This window comes from Centroberyx gerrardi, chromosome 19, assembly GCF_048128805.1.
Source record: "Centroberyx gerrardi isolate f3 chromosome 19, fCenGer3.hap1.cur.20231027, whole genome shotgun sequence".
NCBI classification, from domain to species: domain Eukaryota; kingdom Metazoa; phylum Chordata; class Actinopteri; order Beryciformes; family Berycidae; genus Centroberyx; species Centroberyx gerrardi.
In genome coordinates this window covers 21,373,082-21,392,735 of record NC_136015.1, presented here as the reverse complement: position 1 = coordinate 21,392,735, position 19,654 = coordinate 21,373,082, and the positions used below count along the sequence as shown (strand labels likewise).

General features: G+C 44.6%; 1 protein-coding gene across 1 annotated transcript in view; it reads right to left on the bottom strand.

Moving 5' to 3' along the window:
• The window catches only part of LOC139911812 (microtubule-actin cross-linking factor 1, isoforms 1/2/3/4/5), a 241,866-nt gene that overhangs the window by 92,316 nt on the left and 129,896 nt on the right, over positions 1-19,654 (bottom strand). Inside the window, exons 22-36 of the mRNA XM_078290250.1 lie at positions 16,012-16,166; positions 15,664-15,790; positions 15,033-15,216; positions 14,250-14,416; positions 13,515-13,693; positions 13,211-13,349; positions 12,916-13,109; positions 12,003-12,162; positions 11,668-11,751; positions 11,353-11,460; positions 11,103-11,201; positions 10,738-10,860; positions 10,312-10,403; positions 9,465-9,600; positions 44-6,472 (exon numbers count right to left, since the gene is read on the bottom strand). Coding sequence (XP_078146376.1) covers positions 44-6,472; positions 9,465-9,600; positions 10,312-10,403; positions 10,738-10,860; positions 11,103-11,201; positions 11,353-11,460; positions 11,668-11,751; positions 12,003-12,162; positions 12,916-13,109; positions 13,211-13,349; positions 13,515-13,693; positions 14,250-14,416; positions 15,033-15,216; positions 15,664-15,790; positions 16,012-16,166 — 8,376 coding nt within the window. The remainder of the gene's footprint in view (positions 1-43; positions 6,473-9,464; positions 9,601-10,311; positions 10,404-10,737; positions 10,861-11,102; positions 11,202-11,352; positions 11,461-11,667; positions 11,752-12,002; positions 12,163-12,915; positions 13,110-13,210; positions 13,350-13,514; positions 13,694-14,249; positions 14,417-15,032; positions 15,217-15,663; positions 15,791-16,011; positions 16,167-19,654) is intronic.

Genomic DNA, 19,654 nt, shown 5'->3' with positions numbered 1-19,654 from the left:
ACTGAAAAAATTAATCCTCCCCAAATCTGTAAGTTCTGCTTACCTTGCCAATCATAGCTGTGCTCCTCTCTTTCCTTATGACAATTTCTCCGATCTCGCTGTCATCCTCATCCTCTCCCCAGCTCTCAGTGGTCGTATCAGACTCGGGGATCTCAGGTGATTCAGATTCTGTTTGAACATCCTCTGACAGTGAAGATGCTGATTCTGGAGACTCCTGATGCTGCTGTTCATCTTTTAAAGATTTGGATTCAGGAACACTGGTACTTTCAACCTGAGGTGGTTGGTGCTTTTTCTTCTTTTTACCTTTCCCAGTGGTTTTATCTGGTTGTGTGCCAGGAGCCACAGATGGCGCTTTAGGTTGGATGTCTGGTTTGGAGGTAAGAGCCTCATGAGAGGAGTCAGTGGATTCGTTAGCACGTCTGCTTTCTGAATGTAAGGACTCCTCAGGTGTGTGAAATCCTATGTGTTTATCATCACTAATATGAAGCCGGGATTCTCTCTGAACTTCCTTCCCCATAGACGTAACCCCTGCCACTTGTATCTGTTCCTTGATGAGAGTGTTGGGTTCCTCTGATTGACTAGAATAGGATGGTCTTTGTTGGCTGGCCTCAGCTCCTTTAACACTATCATCACTGCTTGAGGTCCTGGTGACATCATTGTCAGACTGACCGTCAGTCTGCCTGTCTGTCCTCTGTTCATCACTGGATGCTGAGCTATCTAAATCTGCTTTAGTCATTGTAGTTTTTGTAGTCATTGTTGTTGTCACCCCAGAATCTGCTTTTTCAGCAGCCAGTGACTTCTCTGTGCCAGGTTCATCTTTGTCTGTCACTCTTGGAATCTTGGACTTCTTGTTTTTCTTATTTCGCTTACTTTGCTTGGTTTCTTTAGGCTGGTCTGATGGAGCTGTTTCCACCTGTTTTTGTACCTCTTCCTTTCCAATAATCCCCTTCTCTTTCTCACTTGATAGAGCCTCAGATAGTCCGATGTCTATGACCTCCTTGACAGAAAGTCCCTCCACACTCGTATCTTCTTTGATACTTGGCTTCAGTTTCTTCTTCTCTTGGGACTCTTTGGGACTCATTCTTTCCTCACTCTCTTTTGGTAAACCATCAGGCCTCTTGCCACCATCATCCTTAACAGAATGACTCTCCACGCCATCAACTTTAGCTGAAAGAGTTTCTGCCTTTACATCTCTAACAGTTGTCCCCTGATTCTCCTTCTTCCCCACTTCCTTGCGTAGTGCCTCCAGCTCCTCAGCAGCCTGCTTTTCACTCACTCCTTTCTCAAACACCTTTTTCAGAATGCTCTCTTTAGCCTTCAGTATCAAGGCTGCTTTCTCATCGTCTGGTAGATTTGATTTCTGAGGCAATTCTCCCTCGTTCCTTTTCTTTACCTCCTTGCTGTCCTGTTGTTCTGGTTGCTGAGAGACAGAATCCTCTAACTCTTTCTGTTCAACCTCCTCTCTCTGCTCCTCCCTTTTCTTCTCTTCTCTCTTATAACTCTCTTCTTGATTCTCGGGCAACTCACTTTTTATTGCATCCTCCTCTGGCTCAATAGTATGATCTGTTAATTTTAGAGAGACTGGGGCTGCCTCCTGATCTTGTTTTACTAAATCATCTTCAGCCTCAATCTTCCCATCAACCTTTGCTTCAGCGTTGGGAAACCCTACAGGTGCTGACTGACCTACAGGTGCTGACTGACCTTCTGTCTGTGATTTCTTATCTTTCTCTTGTGATGCAACAGCATCTGTAACTGAGTCAATACCCTTAGACTGCCCCTCAATTTCTGCATCGGCTTGCTCAGTTTCAAATGGATGTCTTTTCTCTACGGGCTGTACTTCACTGTCCGTCTCTTTACTTTTTCCCTTCTTCTTATTCTTCCTCCTTTTCTTGCTCTTGCTTTCTGTCTCTTTAGATGGAGAAGTCAATAACTGGTCTGACTGCTCAACGTCGGTGCTATCTTTGCCTTCAGTCTTTACAGGTTTCTCATTCCTCACTCCTTTACCCTTCTCCACGCTTTCATCTCTTTCTGATGCACCATCACTCTTTCTATATTCCTCTTCACTCAATTTCAATGGTTCTATTCTGTCTTTGTTGTCTCTTTCATTCCTGACCTCTGCTGCTACAGAATCTTTCAGGGTTCCATCATCAACAACACGATGTACCGCTGAAATGCTCTCATCAACAGGTCTAGGCTCCTTTTTGCCAACCTTCACAGGTTCCCCTGGCTTTATGACAGCTGTCCCTTCTCTGACCTGTGCCTGCGAAGCTTTGTCCATAATATCAGAGACATGAGCCTGAATGGAATTTACTGTTGATAATGTATCATCAGAGCCTCTCACAGAATCTCTCAGAATGCTCTCCTTTTGTTTATCATCAGCCTCACTTTCACCCATTTGCAGTATCTCATCAGGCTTCTGTTTAGGAAGAGGCTCTAATTTATTAACATCTTTCTGGGGTTCCATCTCTCCAATTGCTTGCTGTATTCTTTTCTCCACATTGGTAGCAAACTGTGACAACAGCTCTATGGACTGGTCTGGTTCAGTCACTGGCTTTTCTCCCACTGACACTGGCACATCTACTTTGTCCTGTTCTGCAGTAGCATCATAAAACAGTAACTGCTCTGTCAGTGTCTTCCCAACATCCTCTGTGATCACCAAACCTTTCTCTGACTCTTTCTCTGAAAGTACAGATCTTGAAGGCAGCTCAGTGTTTCCATCTGACCCTTGCGTAGCGCTGTCTGGGCTAGACACTGACAATGTAACAGCAGGGCTATAGGTACCATTCGATGAAGCAATTGGTGTAGAGCTACCCTCATCTGCCTCCATCTCCACAAAAGCCACATTCTCCTGGATCTCTGAAGCCATGTCACTGGATATCAGCCCTGTTGTGATAGCATCCTCGAGACTATAGACTCGTTGACCACTGGTAGGATCAACTAAGCCTCCTTTCATAATCTGGTTGGTGGCTATGACCCTGACCATATCTTCACCAACTAAGCCTCTTTTAGATGCTTCAGGTAGAGGGAGCCTATCTCCGCTGGTGATATCAATGATCCCTCCACTGTCTGCCTGGCTTTGGAGCAGCCTTAATGCAGGAACTGGGTCAACTTGGTTGGAGGCAACTGCCTGGGGAAGGGTCAAGCTGTCTTTTGTTTGCTCATCCTGGACACCTCTGAATGGGTTCACCTCCAAGAAGCGCTTTCCTGTCTCAATGTCTATCTTACCCTGGCTTACAAGGTCTGAGTAAGGCACAATGCGAGCAGTTTGGGGGTCAAGCACTCCTTGTGTTACACTAGGAGAAGTCATGGCTTCATTGGCAATGTTCTCATCTAGAAGACCTTTAGAAACTGCCTCTGTCAATGTTAGTCTAGATCTGGACTCAGGGTCCAAAATGGCTCCTGTTGATGCCTGGAAAATGGCAGCTTCTGGGTGTGATGAGGGGCTGACTTTCCCTTGGTAGACCCACTCCAGTTCCTCCAGCCCACGAGCAATGGAACGATCCACTAGCCCTCTCTCTATAGCATCAGAAACTGACAGCCTCATTCCTGAAGCATGATGTATTATACCACCCTCAGCCACCTGCCTTGACAATGCCTGATAAGCCTCGTCTGGCCTAATTAACCCCTTCTGAATTGCTTGCTCCAGAGGAACAGGAGACTTAGATTGGGGGTCAATAACTCCTTCCATTTGTAGCTGTAATGTGGCTTTAGTGAGAGCTGTTGCTGGATCTGTGGCCTTTCTTTTGTATGCCTTCTCTAGTGACACCAATGCTTCTCTTTGATCCTCCTCTATGAGCCCCAGGTTCGCCGCTAGAGTAACAGAGACTTTCTTATCCCTGCGTAGGTCAACAATCCCCCCAGAGGCCACCTGAGCCTCTAGAAGACGAGCAGCTGTGTTGCAGTCAATCAACCCTTCCTGAGCTGCCTCCCTCAACCCACGGATCTGCCCTTTCTCAACATCCACAACTCCCGCTAGGGTTTTATCTGACTTCAGTACACTCCACATCAGATCTTCATCTAGCAGACCCTCCTGCAATACATCTTCCATACTAAGTGATTCACCACTAGAGACATCTAGGAAACCACCAAAAAGACCAGCCTGAGCCATTAGTTTGACTGCAGTGTGTCCAGGAAGGACACCCTGGGCTACTGCCTCATCTGGGAGCAGCCTCTCCCCTTCTTCTGTCATCAAACCTCCCTGTTTGAGCTCTATGACTAACCTCGCCAGCTCAGCATCCTCCTCTTTCTTCTCTGCTGCTGACCCAGGGACACCAACCTGAGGTTTAGCTTGCTTTGAGATTGTCTCTGTGATGGGCGCCTGTTGTTGTTTGATACTTCCTGACTGGGGATGCTTTATATCTTTCCCATCTTCAGATTGTGTTGAATCAATATCTTTATCAGTTTTTAGCAGTGGAATGGGTTCTTTATCTCTTAATGTTTGAGTCGTTGTTGTTGAGTGTTTTCCTCCATCTAGTGTGAATGTTGTTGTTGTCCCTGTGTTGACTGTTTGTGCATTGTCAGCATGTTTAGGAGGTGAGCTACTCTCCTGTCTACCACTCTCCCTGGGCTCTGATTCAATAGCTGCCAGCCTATTTCCATCTGAGTCTTTTGTGAATTCCTCTCCAAGTGTTTTAGCTGAAGCCACAAAACATTTCACACTGGACATTTCTTTCTTTTCATCTTTTACTCTTCTATCTTCACCTTCATCCATCTCATCTTTAGCTCTGAAAGCTGACTCAATCTCCACAATTGCTGTTGGTTTATACTGCAATTCTTTGTCATTTTCCCCATCATACCTTTCTTCTAGAATACTCATTCCATTGATCTCAAACCTGTCAGTCATTTCACTGGAGGCAACATCTTTGCTTGGTGTGATTACATTAGAGCTCTCTTCTTCAATGTCCATTTGTTCATCTCCCTCCCCCTCACCAGTCAAACTAAAATCTCTCACGCATTCCATCTTCTCCTGGCTATCTGGGACCAAACTACTTCCTGCCTCAACTTCATCTGTATAAACAGAGTCTCCAGCAACCAGTCCAGTAGCTTTGACCAGCTCTACCAGCTCAGGCTCTAGCAGCACCAACCGTTTTCCAGAATGGGCGTCCACATAGCTGTGGGTCATCAGGTGAAACAGCAACCTATGTTTTGCTTGTTCTTCAGGATCTATTCCATCCATGGGTGTGGGGTCCCAGACAAGCCCTGTGGGAGAGGATGCAGGGGGTGGGGAGGACGGAGGTGGAGAGGAGCTGGTGGAACCCCAGCTCAAGCGGTTCAGAGATGGGGTACCTGATCGGTTCATGTTGGGAAGAACGTCAGGAATGTGGATGTCTTTGAGAAAACTGACTACACTGGGCTCTAGGGCCTCCTCAGCAGCCTGGCTTAGGGGCATCAATTGGGGGATTTCTGGGTTGTACAGAGCCCCGATGGCATGACGCTGCCTCAGGATGTTCCTTGCCAGCTCTCCTGAGATCACTCCTTGTTGAAGAGCCTCAGCAATGGGCAGGAGCTCTCCAGTTTCTGGCCACAGCATTCCCATGAAGGCCCAAAGGGACTCAAGGACCAATAGAGCCAAACGAGAGGAGAGAAGGTCCCTGCGGATGGCCTCTTCTACCTCCAGACGTTCTCCACTGAAAGGGTCTAGAATTCCTCCGGTTTGCAGCTGTCGTGCCAGCATGGCACAGGCTAGATCCTGGTCCATTAGTCCATGGCGAACAGCCTCATCAATTGTTAGCCGGTGACCAGACCGCGGGTCGGCAATACCGCCTGCAAAGAGCTGAGCTTCGAGTAGTCGGACAGTAACTTTCCGATCAATCAGGCCTTCTTGGACAGCGCGGAAGATGCCAACCTTTCTTCCGGAACGGAGGCAGACAGTTCCTCCAGGTTGCTGTTTGACAGGGAGGAGACGGAGACCTGAGTCGTCGTTGAAGACACAGCGCTGCTGTAGCTCATACAGGTTTAATTTTTCTGCCGTGTTTGGATCAATGAGGTCCCGCTGTTGGAGCCGTGACTGGAGCTTGGTGAAAGTTCTGGGAGTCAAAAGACTCATCTCTCCTGCTGTCTCCAAACTCATCCTCTCTCCTCTGGAATCTCTCAGGCCTCCTGTGTTCATCTGGAGTTGTAGAATACGGAGTCCCACCTCCTCTCTGATAAGCCCATCCTCCATGGCTACAACTACTGGCAGCAGATTTTGTTGCTGGTCACCTATAGGCTTAGCCTGGTCCACCAGAAGCAAGGCACTCTGTAACTCAGAAAGGGTCTGGCTGGTATGGGTGTCAATTAAGCCTTGAGCCAGACTTTGCTCCAGTGATAGGCTGAGAGGGGAGTCAGGCTGAAGGAGCCCACCCATAATGAGCTGGGCTTCCAGTAGGATGCGGCAGGTGTCCTGGTCAATAAGACCACGCTGGGCTGCTTGGAACACTGGGAAGGTTTCCACGGTTCCCAGGTCGATAACTCCAGCAATGGCAATTTGGCTCTACAGAGAGAAAGAAAAACAACAATAACTATGTACACTCTGACTTCTAGTTAATCTTAATCCAAAAACTGTACTTCAATTTTGTAATAATACTGATCAGTGTGGTATTGAGATTTGATTAAGAAAATGTGTGAATATCATACAATTCAATTGGAATTTTGCTGTTATTACATGACAAAAATAGAACAGAATAATTTATTTCAGGTGTGTATTATAGCTAAAGAATATTATATGAAAGATACAATTGGTGAACTGATCAGAATCAGATGGTAGAATCAGGAAAAAGGAGAAAACCCACACCAAATTGCCATAAAAACATAACTGACATAATTGTGAAAATCATAATTATGGAAACTATTTGTTGGTAGGTTACTTGGTAGTACATATTAAAAATTTGATTGGTTTTTACCATGTTTTGACATTTACTATATATTCTAAAGCGCAGAAATACTTACCACTACTCTAAAAGAAGCACTAAGCATGCAATAAAGCAACCAGTAACACAAGTGCAGAAAAGAAAGCTCTAAAAAAGGGGAGGCAAAGACACTCAAAGGAAAAAAAGAGATATTCAGACAGAGACAAGAAAATGTACGCTAAAGATAGGTGAGAAAAAATTATAAGCAACGGTAAGAGAGAAAGCGAGCACCACTTACCGTACGGGCTTGTCCCGTGGCGCACACACACTAATGGGCCAGCTTAGGGCTCGGCAGAGCGAGGCGCGACAGGTGAGAAGCTGGTTGTTAGCATTCTGCATGCCACTCTTCCCTCTGACTACAACACTGCATTGACTCTCAATCCTCCTGTTGACCCTGATTCAAACTGGCTTAGATGACTAAACAAACTATGGCTTTTTCGGTCTGAGTCTCAATAGGACGGAATGGATCCTTACGGCTTTGACACCTTTGACAGGGAACTAACTGAAAAGTAAACTGATGGGTCTAACTCATCAACTGACTACAGATAGAATAGTTCCACAATCAGAGTGTCTACAAATGTTATGCCTTGATTTCCATCTCTCATTCTGATCCTTGGCTCAGAGCTCGGATGTCCACAATTCTCCTCTGGCAGCTGTTAGTGATTTTCAAGCAAAATGCTGGTTTAAAGTTTCACACATTAATAGTATGCATTAGACAGAACAAACAAAAACAAACACAAAAACTCTCATACACACACACACACACACACTCTGCGATCTGGACACATCATGCTCAAACAGTGAAGTGAGGGTTTTTGCATAGCTGGCCTCTGGTGCACTTACACTCTACACAGACAGTGGCTTTTTAAGCACTTTTTCAAACCCCTATGCTTCAGTTAGCACATTTTATCATACAAAATAACATCACCTGTAAAACCGTACACCATTCACATAGGAATCAATTATGGGGTGCAGTCGTTAACACACAAAAATCATTGTCAAGGACTGTTTGAAATTCTCACACACATTCAATCCATTTTTGACTGATGCGCCGTATATGGCGGGACAGGAACGAGTGAATGAGTGCATGTGGTCTACATGTGTGTGTGTATATGGGGCAAACTTTATGCAGTGTTTGACATTTAAATGGAGTGTGTGTGCAGAATGTGTATGACTATTACTGCATAAAGAAAAGCTACATGATACAGTGATCTGTGAGTGACTATTTTGTAGCTACAGAAATGACAGTCAAATGTGATGGGGCATCTCCTTCAAAAATGATTGTGCTTCTACTAATGCTTCTAACAAAAGCAAAGCTCTATAGTTTTTACCTAACTGCTAGCATGACTTCGGCAGCACTACACTACTGCTGCACCACTAAGGCCATATATTAGCCATATTAGCAGTTAAGCAGATGTATTTTATGATGATAATGACGATGATGAGACGATGAAGATGATAGCAACTATGAGGGTGGCGATGGTTGATGACATGAGTGCAGGCATGTTGGAGATGTGTGAGAGGAACACTCCATGCTAAGGCCCAATTCAGACAGTGTCTTCAAATAAATCCTTCTTCTCGTTCTGTGCCCACATTCATAAGTCTTAAAAATTGAAAAAGAATATCCATTCTAATGGAAAGTGAGCAACAGAATGTGGTTTATGACCAAGTGAAGGACTAAAACAGCTTTCAGATTGTCTTAAATTATTTTACTCCTTGTAATTTCTTCTTGACTGGCAAGGTGCAGGGGTCAAAGAAAAGTGACAAGAAACACAAACATTTTTAGATCATGTGAAGACATCCAATGTCTGAATAGGGTCTGTAGTGTCAGTTAAACCAAACCAAGATCATGAGTGAGACTTGTGAATAGTGGTGATGTGTGTCAAAAATGCACACGCAGTGGACGGGCAACACACAACATGCTTTACATCACACACACACACTCTCGCTGGCCCACGCACAAACACACGCTCAGCTCGCGAGCATATTCCAGAGTCAAAGCGACATTTTATAAAAAAGTACCTTCACAATCACAGTAGGCAGATCAAATTTTGAGCAACTTGGTCAAAGAGCATTTTCTCAAGCTCGCATCAGCAGAATTGGTTTCTGTCATGAACCTGCCCTCCCCTCTTCAGTCTCTCCATCCCTCCCTTCCTCCCCATTTCCGCCATCAACCCTCTCTCACCCATGATGATCCCCCCTCCCTACACTCTTACCATAGATACACACAGGCCATAAGATTATTTGCAGGGAACAGCTAACTCGCTGGCGTGGCTACCAGTCTCTCTTTATGCCCGTTAGCATTACAAAGTTATTTACTGTTACTGTGCAGGAGCCAGTTGACAGTAGATACAGTCAAATATGTCAAAATTGACATAGCTAACATCATGGCAAACCAACAAAATAAAAAGAATAGAAGTTTAGATTTGTTTGGATGTGAATCAGCAAGCAGGAGGCGAGTGTGTGCCCCGCCAGCAAGTTATTCCCGCTTAGCCCTGTCTCTCTGTGTGTATCTATTCCTTCCTCCCTCCACACTTTTCCCCTCCATCTTGTAGCCCATCCCTCCATCCTCTCTACCTTTCTTTCCTCCTCCTTAGCCAATTGCTGCTCCAGCTGCTGCAGCTGCTGGGTGGAGCTATCACAGAGCTGGCCGTAGGTGTCCGTCAGCTCGTCCAGCTGGGCCGCCACATGGGCCCGCTCCTCTGGGGACAACCTGGACACGACACAAGGGGAGAGGTCAGTGGGGGCGGGGGGGGGGGGGGGGTTGAGGAATGGTGTGTGTGTGTGTGTGTGCGTTTGTATCAGAGGGTGTGTTGCTCATATGCAGGGTTCCCACTGTGGCCCTGATGTAAAATTCCATGACTTTTCTATGGCTTTCCATAACTAAGTCGGAGCACATGTATGACCTAAAAATGTTATTCCTTCCTTGTTTGTTAATGTTGTTTTTCTAAAGGGGTAAACAATCTGGTTTCCGCTACAGTTGGCCTTGCTGTGGAGAAAAACTGCTGAAAACCACAAAATAACGCAATGAATGTGTGTAACAAGTAGTACAATATATTTTGGTATATTCCTATAAAGGCCCATTTGAAAAATTGCTTGATATTCCCTGACTTCCCCAGAGAATTTATCAAATTCCCTGACTTTCCCTGCCTGGAATACACCTCCATGATATCCCAGATATTCCATGACCAATGGGAACCGTGGCATATGGTTGGGAGGTCACATGCGCAAGTTTGTAAGGTGTGTGTGAAGGGTGGCTGGTTGAGCACGTATACTGTGTGCATGTATAGTACATGTGTGTCACTGTGTGTGTTGCTCTGTGCTTGTTTCTAGGACACAATTAAAGTCATAATGTCAGGAGTGTGTGTAGTGCGTGTGTGTTTAGGGCAATGTTTGTGTGTGCATTCATGTGACATTAACTTACTTGCTGGCCTGTTTAGACAGCAGGAAGACCTGGGTGCTCCTTATGGCTTCAGCCACCTCATCCTTCTTGGCTGCTAGCTGCTCAGTGATGGCCTTTACAGCACAGATATGAAGGCACTTTAGATAAATGTAAAGGGTATATATTGTATTGTATAATGCTTAGTCAAACAACAGCAGAATATGTGGCAATTATCTGATCTAGAAAATTCATTACAACATTTCAATAACACAGCATGTAGTTTAATTTATAAGACATCAACACCCAGTTTGACATTCATTCAGCTACACAGTACAACCACAGTCTCCTACTGTTGGCCCCTGAGCAGCTCCACTGGACTAATTGGACGTTAAGTGCTTCTCTTAAAGGCAACTTGTCAGTAGGATTGTGTGTGTCGCCAAAATAAAACAGAATTCTGCTATGCTGTACCTGTTGAGCAGCAAGTGAAGACTCAGCGTTGGAGGCTCCAGTGCGTCCCTGGAGGCCTTTGACCCAGCCCAGCAGGTCTGACACCTGGCCCACCCTGGCCTGCTTCTCCTCCTCAACCTCTTTCTGCACAGATTGAGAGATGGCAGAGACATTTAACATGGCATATCTCAAACAATTTACCTTATGAAGCCAATGTCTTGCCATTATATTAGGTGATATACAAAATGTATTGGCAGTTCTGCACTTTTTATAATACAGTTATTCAACCTGACAACAAATTCTACACATTAAATTAGGTATATAAATCCTATAAGAAAGACACAGAGATAGGCAAGAAAAAGCAAGAGAGAGTGAAAAAGTCTCACCTCTTCTTCCTCTAGTCTTCTCAGTGCATCGCTGATGTATTTGACATGTTGCGTTGTCAAGGTGACCAAGGCCGTGTAGCGGGTGCGCAAGTCCATGAACTAGAGAAATAAACCCAAAAAAAAATGCATTAGTTATGGGCAATTACATTTAGGCTGAAAAACATAACATTGTACCTAGCTTAATTACTTTAATCTATACAAAATGACAGTGATATTTATCAAAGTAGTAAACCAACATGTCTCTCCTTACCTCCTGAGTAATGGCGTCAGATGAGGAGTGCATCCTCCTCCTCTTGACAGGGGACTTGTGGGTAGACTCTACAAAGGCTCTGTAGGTCATCAGCTGTAGCTCATAGTCCTACAGAATACAGGTGTGAAGAGATGGGATTTAGCTTTGGTTCATTAACACAAAACATTTGCAACCTGACACTCACCAAATGCATTTGCAAATATTTTTCATAATTTGTAGCATACAACAATTCAAGTACCAGAACATTTAGACAATTGTAGAAAAGTATACTGTACTCTATAAACATGAATAGAAATTTTTGAAACAGCTCCGTACCTTCACTGCAGTGCAGTACTGTTTGGAGTGAGTCTGGCACTCATCTAGTTTGGTCTGGTTCTGTTCAATCTCTGCTACTAATGCCTGGGGAAGAGAATAAGTCAAAAGATAATTATAGATCATTTCACAAAAGTCGGTGAATTACAATGCGTAAGTGGCATTCATTATTTTCTCTGGTGTTTTTCCACTATACCACATTCAATACACATATGTCAATATGTCCATCATTAATTGAATCAATCATTCCTTGTAATCATTCCATTGTACTTCATTGTCTTTGTAAGTGACCATCCTTTCATACTACACTTACACTACATTAAATCTATATTACTAACCGTCTGCTGGGCCAGTTGTTCAGACAGGGCTTTGCTGTCTGTCTGTCCAGGCTGAGTGTTTTCTTGTCTCTCTGTCGTCTCTTCTATCCAGTTGATCAGGTCAGAGTGGCCGTCTCTGTACTGCTGCAGGACCGAGCCCAAACCCTCCAGATCAGTTTGTCTGGAACAAAAAAAAGGGGGGAAAGTGACTTACAAAAAAATTCTGCGCAATAGAAGTGGTCTTGAAAAGTCTGTTTAAAATCTATTAAACCATATAGTGTTTATAGCAAACTATGGCTACTGTTGTGGTGGCAGGCCAGTGTAGTGATTAGACACGGTCCTATTACTGGAAGGTCACAGATTCGATTTCCACCACTGCCAGCATGTGTCCATTAACATATGTGTCCTGTCAGAGTATCCTTGAGCAAGACACTGAACCCTGACCTGCTCACACATTATACTGTACGTCACTCTGCATTATAATAATGTTACACCAGGGCGATCAGAGCAGAGTCTCAGGAAGGAAGGAGGAAGGAAGGTCTCCCTACTCACTACTCCTCCTTGTTGCCCAATAGAGCATCAGCTAAAATGTAATAAGGCTTATTTTAGATACGACCAATCCTGTACAACACATTTTCCTTCCGCACAATACCCAAGATATAAAGATCCTTCCTTTCGGTCTTTCCTTACATCAGCTCCAATCAGCTCTATCAGCCTCTTGTAGCCCCATCCAGAGTTTATTTGGCAATGTAAATATTAGGCATATTTATATAGATTCTTGAAGAGTTTGACTGGGAACATAAGCTTTTTGCAAATTTCATAACCCACCTTAAGCCAAAATAAACGTCTATTTAAGTTAAATGTTTGTAAAAATTACTCTCCCCTATCCCCTAAGTCTTTTCCTTCTTTCTCATCCTCCCCCTTTCCTGCTCACCGAGTGTCCATCTGTCTCTTGATGCCGTTCCACCTCTCTGTCATCTGATTGGCTCGCTCCTGGTAGCGCTCCAGCTCGGGGCTGCGGTCTGGGTGGAGCCTGTTAAGCTGAGACCCCGCCTCTTTGGCCCGCCCCACCTCCGACTGCAGAGACTGGAAGACGCCCTCCTGCTCCGACAGCTCAGCCTGCCACTTCTGGAGCGGGACGAAAGAGAAACGAAAGGAAATACTTGAAATAACTTGCTAAAAGCTAAAAGAAGAGGAGTAAATCGTGTATGTAACAACGTGTCCCTCACCCCTAGTTGATCACTGAGGTTGTGGATGGCCGTGGTGTCGGCAGGGACGATGTCTTCTTCACTTAGTCTGCTCTCATACTTCCTGACCTGGCTCTCTGCTTCTTCCAGGCTGTGCATCAGGATGTCTACTGTCTTTAACCTGGGCGAGATAAAAGACAAGGGGAAGGATGGAGAGTTAGGCAGATGGTTAAATAAGTATGCTGCATTAGGATGTCAATACATTTTTAAGTAAAACAAACATGTATCTAATGTTTCTCTCTAGAAAACAGAATCGTGGTAAGTAATGGATAAAAAGTCCACTAACTTTTGTAGGAAGACAGAGGACAGGTTGTGCAGTTTGTCGATCTTCTCCACAGACTGATTGAGCTCAGATCGCAGGACAGGAACGCTGGAGGAAGACGGTTTCTCCTCGAAGAAACGGACACAGCGGCGGGAAACTTCGCCCAGACTGGAGCGCAGGCCGTCCAGCTCTGACTGGAGCTTCTGGACAAGGAAGAGAAAGGCAAGAGATTTTTTTAAGGCTGCCAGTAAGCTGCTGTATCGAGAGTAAAATCTTAGGCTGCATCCTGACCTGCTGTAGGTTAAACAGTATTTGCAAAAAATTATTACATTTTGTCTTAATAGATAAAATAAGATGAAACTTGTAGATAATTTTAGATTTGAAACTTTAGATATGTCATATGTGAGAGTATCATACAAATACACAATCATCATCATTGGCTTGTATAATAATCATCACCTTTATGATCAATATCCCACTTAAGCTTGGGAAATATTTGGCATCTAATTTCTCTAATATCCAAATGATTAAAGCATGCTTTTTCATTCACATAGCTACAACCAATATATATCACACCAGTGTAATAAAGGGTGTTAGTGTTTTCAATTTTGCATGAAAAAAAACTTGAAATGCTTGTTAAACTTTTATAGTCCATATTAAAACCACTCGATTTCCAGGAACAACATTTATCAGTCCAGCTTTATAAAGGGTGTTATTGCCCCATGTGGCCAGCAGATGGGGCTGAAACGGAGTGCTGACCTCTTGCTCTGCGATCTGGACGGTGTTGTCGACGCCATCGCCTGACAGCCTGCTGGGGGGCGGAGTCTGGATGCCCCTCATCAGCCTCTGCTCCGCCTCCTCCACATGAAGCCTGATGTTCTGGAGCTCCGACAGGTAGGAGCGAGACACCGACTCATCCTTCTCCACTGGAGGGAGAGAGGGAGGGAGAGAAGAGTTACCAACAGGAACACTGCGCAAAAGCATAGGCTGTAATCTATTACCTGTGTTATAACTGCATTCAAAAAAAGCTATCCACTGTTCATTACTTAAAGTTTACAAAACACAGGTGAGTACATCCACTGACATGTTTCTATTTTGTAAGTAGTACTCATCACTTCAATAAGATTCAACGTTGAGTTTAACTTAATTTCATTGTTCATAGAAATTGTTAATTGTTCATAGAAATATGTAATTTTTCATTAAAATAAATCAAAGTTTGCAGAAGTTTGGATGCTACCGCTTTGTGTAGAGCCAGCCAATCAGACACCATTGTTTTGCTTTGATTTGATTGGCTGATGGTCAGAGAAACTGTACGGTGGCCAGCAGGGACAAAGTTTGAGAATGCCAAAGACTGTATGTAACTGAAGCATTCAACTGTTATCTCAAAGTGTTACTGGCCAGTGTGGTGGGTAACACTTGCTGATTTATCTGCCAGACATATTTTACCGGCATTTGGCACTTGGTGGGTGTTCATTTTTTCACCTGTGTGCGTGTGTGTGTGTGCAGGTGTGAGGTATGCATGCGTCCATCCATGCGTCCTACCTGTCTCCATGTTGAGCAGCAGGTCCTGGCAGTGCTGCTGGGCTTGCTGAGCGTCCTTCTCCAGCTCTCGCCTGTCGGCCGGCGTGAACAGAGCGCTCTCTCTGCTGTCAGACAGGAAGTCGGCCAGCTGGGCCTCCAGGTGATCCAGAACCTGCTGCCGCTCCGACGGAGACTGACAGCGAACCTGACAGCAGAGATGAGAGGGAGGAGAGAGATGGTAAGTACAACAGAACAGAATGGAATGGAACAGAACAGAACGGAACAGAATAAAACAGAAAAGAACAGAATGGAACAGAATAGAACAGAAAAGAACAGAAAAGAACAGAATGGAACAGAGCAGAACAGAACAGAACAGAACAGAAAAGAACAGAACGGAATTAAATGGAACAGAACAGGACAGAATAGAACAGAAAAGAATGGAGCGAAATGGAAGGACAAGAGTAGAATGGAGAGAACAAAATGGAAGAGAACAGAATGGAATAAAGTAGAATAAAATAGAACAGAATAGTGCAAAAGACAAAGTAGAACAGAACCCAATAGAATAAAGCAGAACAAAAGTGCCTCCTCAAAGTTGAAATTCAGTGTACACACACACACACACACACACACACACACCCAAACTGCGTCTTACCGTGTCCAGGTCCCATGCGGAGACGGTCCTGATGTCTTTGAGCAGGTAGTGCCAGGACACCACACTCTTCATGTTAACATGGAGCTGATGCCACAAAGACATCACCTTCTGGTACAACTGCTCCATCCTGGACACACACACACACACACACACGCAGAGGGAATGGACATGGAATGGGAGTGAATATGGAACAAAAGCGAATCCGCCACTTTGTAAAATGTGTAAAAGACTCAAAAAGTTTTGTTCCTTCTACACCATCTAAGTTTCAGCAGCAACTTTGCAACCATCACTCTCCAAAAATGTGATCATAAATTGTGTTGTAAGTTGTGTGTCCGGTATCTTCCCTACCTGCTGGCGGTGTCGATGGCCTCCTGGTTTGGCGGCGGGACGGTGAAACACACCGAGGGGACCATGGCCTCGTTCCCACTGGGACTGATCACCTTCCACTTGGTCCTCTGGGAGTTATCCTCCAACACACACTCCTCTCCTCGGCTTATAGTGATCTGAGAAGAGGCAGGGGTGCAGGATGGATAGAGAGAGAGACAGAGAGAGAGAGAGAGAGAGAGAGAAAGAGAGGGATGGACCGCAAATGGAGGAGGAAAGAGGAGGGATACAGAGAGAGAAAGAGGAATGGGGAAAGGAGAGCGTGAAGATAGAGGGGAGGAGATGGAGGTTGGAAGGTGGGACACAATGATGGAAGGATGGATGTGGAGCGAGTGAGGAAGAGAGGAGGTACAGATGGATAGATAATAGGGGAGGTGAGAGGGAATGAAGAGAGATGGAAGGAAGGAGGATCGTATGATAGTATAGAATATATATATATATATATAGATGACAGTATGATGATGATGGTAGGAAAGAGTTTTATGTGATGGATAAGACAGAGGGTGAATGATGTGAAATGGCGAAAAGACGACAGAGGACAGAAATTTGAGGAGAAGGATAGGCGAGAGGTCAGATGGAAAAGAAGAATGGAGAGGAGGTGGGATCAGAGGGGGAGAAAAGGGGAAAACCATGTAAAACATGTAAACCAAAAGCTGGTAGCAACAAACTGATAATGCAACAGAAAATGCAAACGTTCATGGATTTCATGAGGTTAGCGAAAGCCCTAAAATGATATCATGTATCAGAGAACCTGGCGCAGGAACTATGCCATATTGAATTGACGAGCCGCTTTCACGTTTCTAAACAGGAAACACTCGTTGTGAAAGCAGCAAATGTTCTCCAAACTCAAAGCGAGGTTTATTGACACCTGGGCGAGGTTTCACAAATTCATCTCACACTCAAAACATTATGGATATGGTGAGTTTGAGAAACCCAGCACAGGACAATAGTATAGAGAGTTTGGGTTTAGAATCTGGCATAATTCAGTATGGTTCTGAAATTAAAACCCATAGCTTAAACACTAGGCAAAGCGATGGCTGTGGGGAAGACTTTCAGCGCTGCACATACAGTGTCAGGCTGCGCTGTGACACTGTACTGCCTCCCCCACCCGCCACCCCCTCTCACCCCCTCTCACCCCGTCCCTGCACACACACACATCAACACATCAATAATGCAAGGCTATGTGCATAAATATATGAAATGTACATTAAAGCTTAAAGCTGTGACTTGAAATTGTCTGACTGACTGAATGAGCCTGGGAGGCATGGACTGTGTTCAGTTCAGTTCAGTTCAGTTCAGTTCAGTGGTTGCCACCTGCCCTCACCCACTGATCTCAGTCTACTTCAAGGTGCCGCTGTTAAACCTCTGAAAGTACGACTACTGGTCTAGGATCCCTGACCAAGTCCATTTTACCCTCTCAATCATTTTGATCTGGAAGAAATATTCTCATCCAACATCTGTACTCTTCAAGGATCACACCGAATTTTTGCAAATAAACTCATTGATCAACTTTCCATTTTGTGACAATAAGATTAACAGCAGTTTCAACTGTGTCCAGTATTTACAGCTACTGCTTTTGAGATGATACTGAGCCAGCTCATGCCATCAATGTAACACACACAGTGTACCTAAGTGTTAGCATGTATTATGGGAGACTAAATATACACTAAATATTGGACACACAGAGATGAAACTGCCACCAATGTTCTTATGGCACATTCCTATGTTAATCAAAAAGCTGATTAGCTGGGGATTCCTGGTGGCTCAGCTGGCTGGCTCACATGCCACGCTATATCCTGGGTTTGAGTCCGGCCTGGGACCTTTGGCGCATGTCGTCCCTCTCTGCCCCAGTCTTTCCTGTCTCTCTCTACTTCCAACTATCTAATGAAGACAAAATTCCCCAAAAATAATCTCTAAATTTTGCTATGAGGGCTGCATGTTCCTTTAAGCCAGTTGTTATTCTTACTGGCCTGACCATGTTTTCTGGTAGAAGGTACTGGAGATTTTCTACTTCCATGTTGGTATTTGCTAGTACCGTTAAGCTGACCAGACAGATGAATTTCACTCAACAACCACCTAGCAACCGCTGGTTTCAAAGCACCATCTGTGATGCAAGATGCGTAGTTGCATCTTTTAACAATGTGCAAGGTGTCTCTAATCTCTGTGGCTGCGTGCACTAGGTTTCCCTGAAGATATTGGATTTAACTTTACTCTAAGAAACTTGGCGAAGAAACAGGTACCAGGCTCACAACGACCGCAGATTACTTTACTGTCGGTGAAACTGGATCTGAGATCAGCTGATAAGAGAGGGGCAACCAGGGCAGTACAGTGTGTGCAGTGTAAGAACTGATCTGAGGTGAGAGAGGGAGAACATAGGCAGCTATACCTGAACGTTAGTCTTGCCAGCCCAGCCGACAGACGAGAGGAAGGGAGGAAGAGGAGGAGGAGGAGGAGGAGGAGGGAGTGAGAGGGGAGAGGCAAAGAGGTACATGAGGGTATGGAGAGAGAGAAGACACAGGAGAGGGAAGGAGAGAAACATTACTTTTGGTAATGTGCAAGTTTGACCAGACGTTTGGTGAATACTGAAGTCACGCCGCTTTACTTAAGTATAACTTTCAGCTCACTGGCAGCTTGCATCTTCCTTTTTTTTTTTTTTTTTTTTTTTTTTTACATTTGATGAGGAAGAGAATAGGAAACGAGGAAAGTGACTTTGAATCCCCTCTCCTCCTGCTTCACCTGGCCACAACACCTCACACACAGCACGCTTCACTGGGCAGAGCGGCCCAGGGGAATCTAACGCAGCGGACTGAAATAGCAGCATCAGGGGAAGCTGGGTGTCCGAGCCAAGCCTCCCTCAGCTAGAGCGCTAGGTGAGTGGAGATGCAGATTTTCAACCGAGCCCGCAAAGGGGTTGGGATGGATGTTTAATTGATTGGCTTTTAGACTCCCTGAAGACATCACAGCTGGGAGAGAGAGAGAGACAGAGAGAGACAGAGAGAGAGACTTCACTTGCTCCTATGAGTGCTATAAAAAACGGGCTTAGAGGGGGAAAAAACACAGTTGGCAAATGAAATTCTCCTCTTCTCATTAATCATTTCTTTACTTTCAAGTGTCTCCTGGCCGTTTGGGGGCTTTTATAATGATCCTGTGACAGATAGAGCTGTATCACAGTTTTCTGAGTGGAATAAAGGCAAAAAATATATTTATTATATATATTCTGGGAAATCTGTCAAAGTAAAACAGTTTTGATCTAAAGTTAAAAAAAACTATTGTATGACACAGCAATAACAAAATCTTATTATAAATTCTGCACCATAATCATTATGCTTATTCAGCTTTCAAAGTGGAGCGCGGCTATTTGTACCTGCCAGTCAAAGTGAAAACTGTTTGAGCTGTTACAAGAAAATTTCCACTGCTGCTATTCATCAGTATGAACCACCGAGCCTGAGAAAAGATGAAGAATTTGTGTAGAGTTTTTCATCAATATGACAAAAAATATATTTCACGGCTGCATAGTGGTTGTGGGAGGGGCTTAGAGAGGAGGTGCAGAGCAGAGAGGAGACTGGTGATTGGTGGTGAGGGTCAAAACAACAGAGAGGTGAGGTCA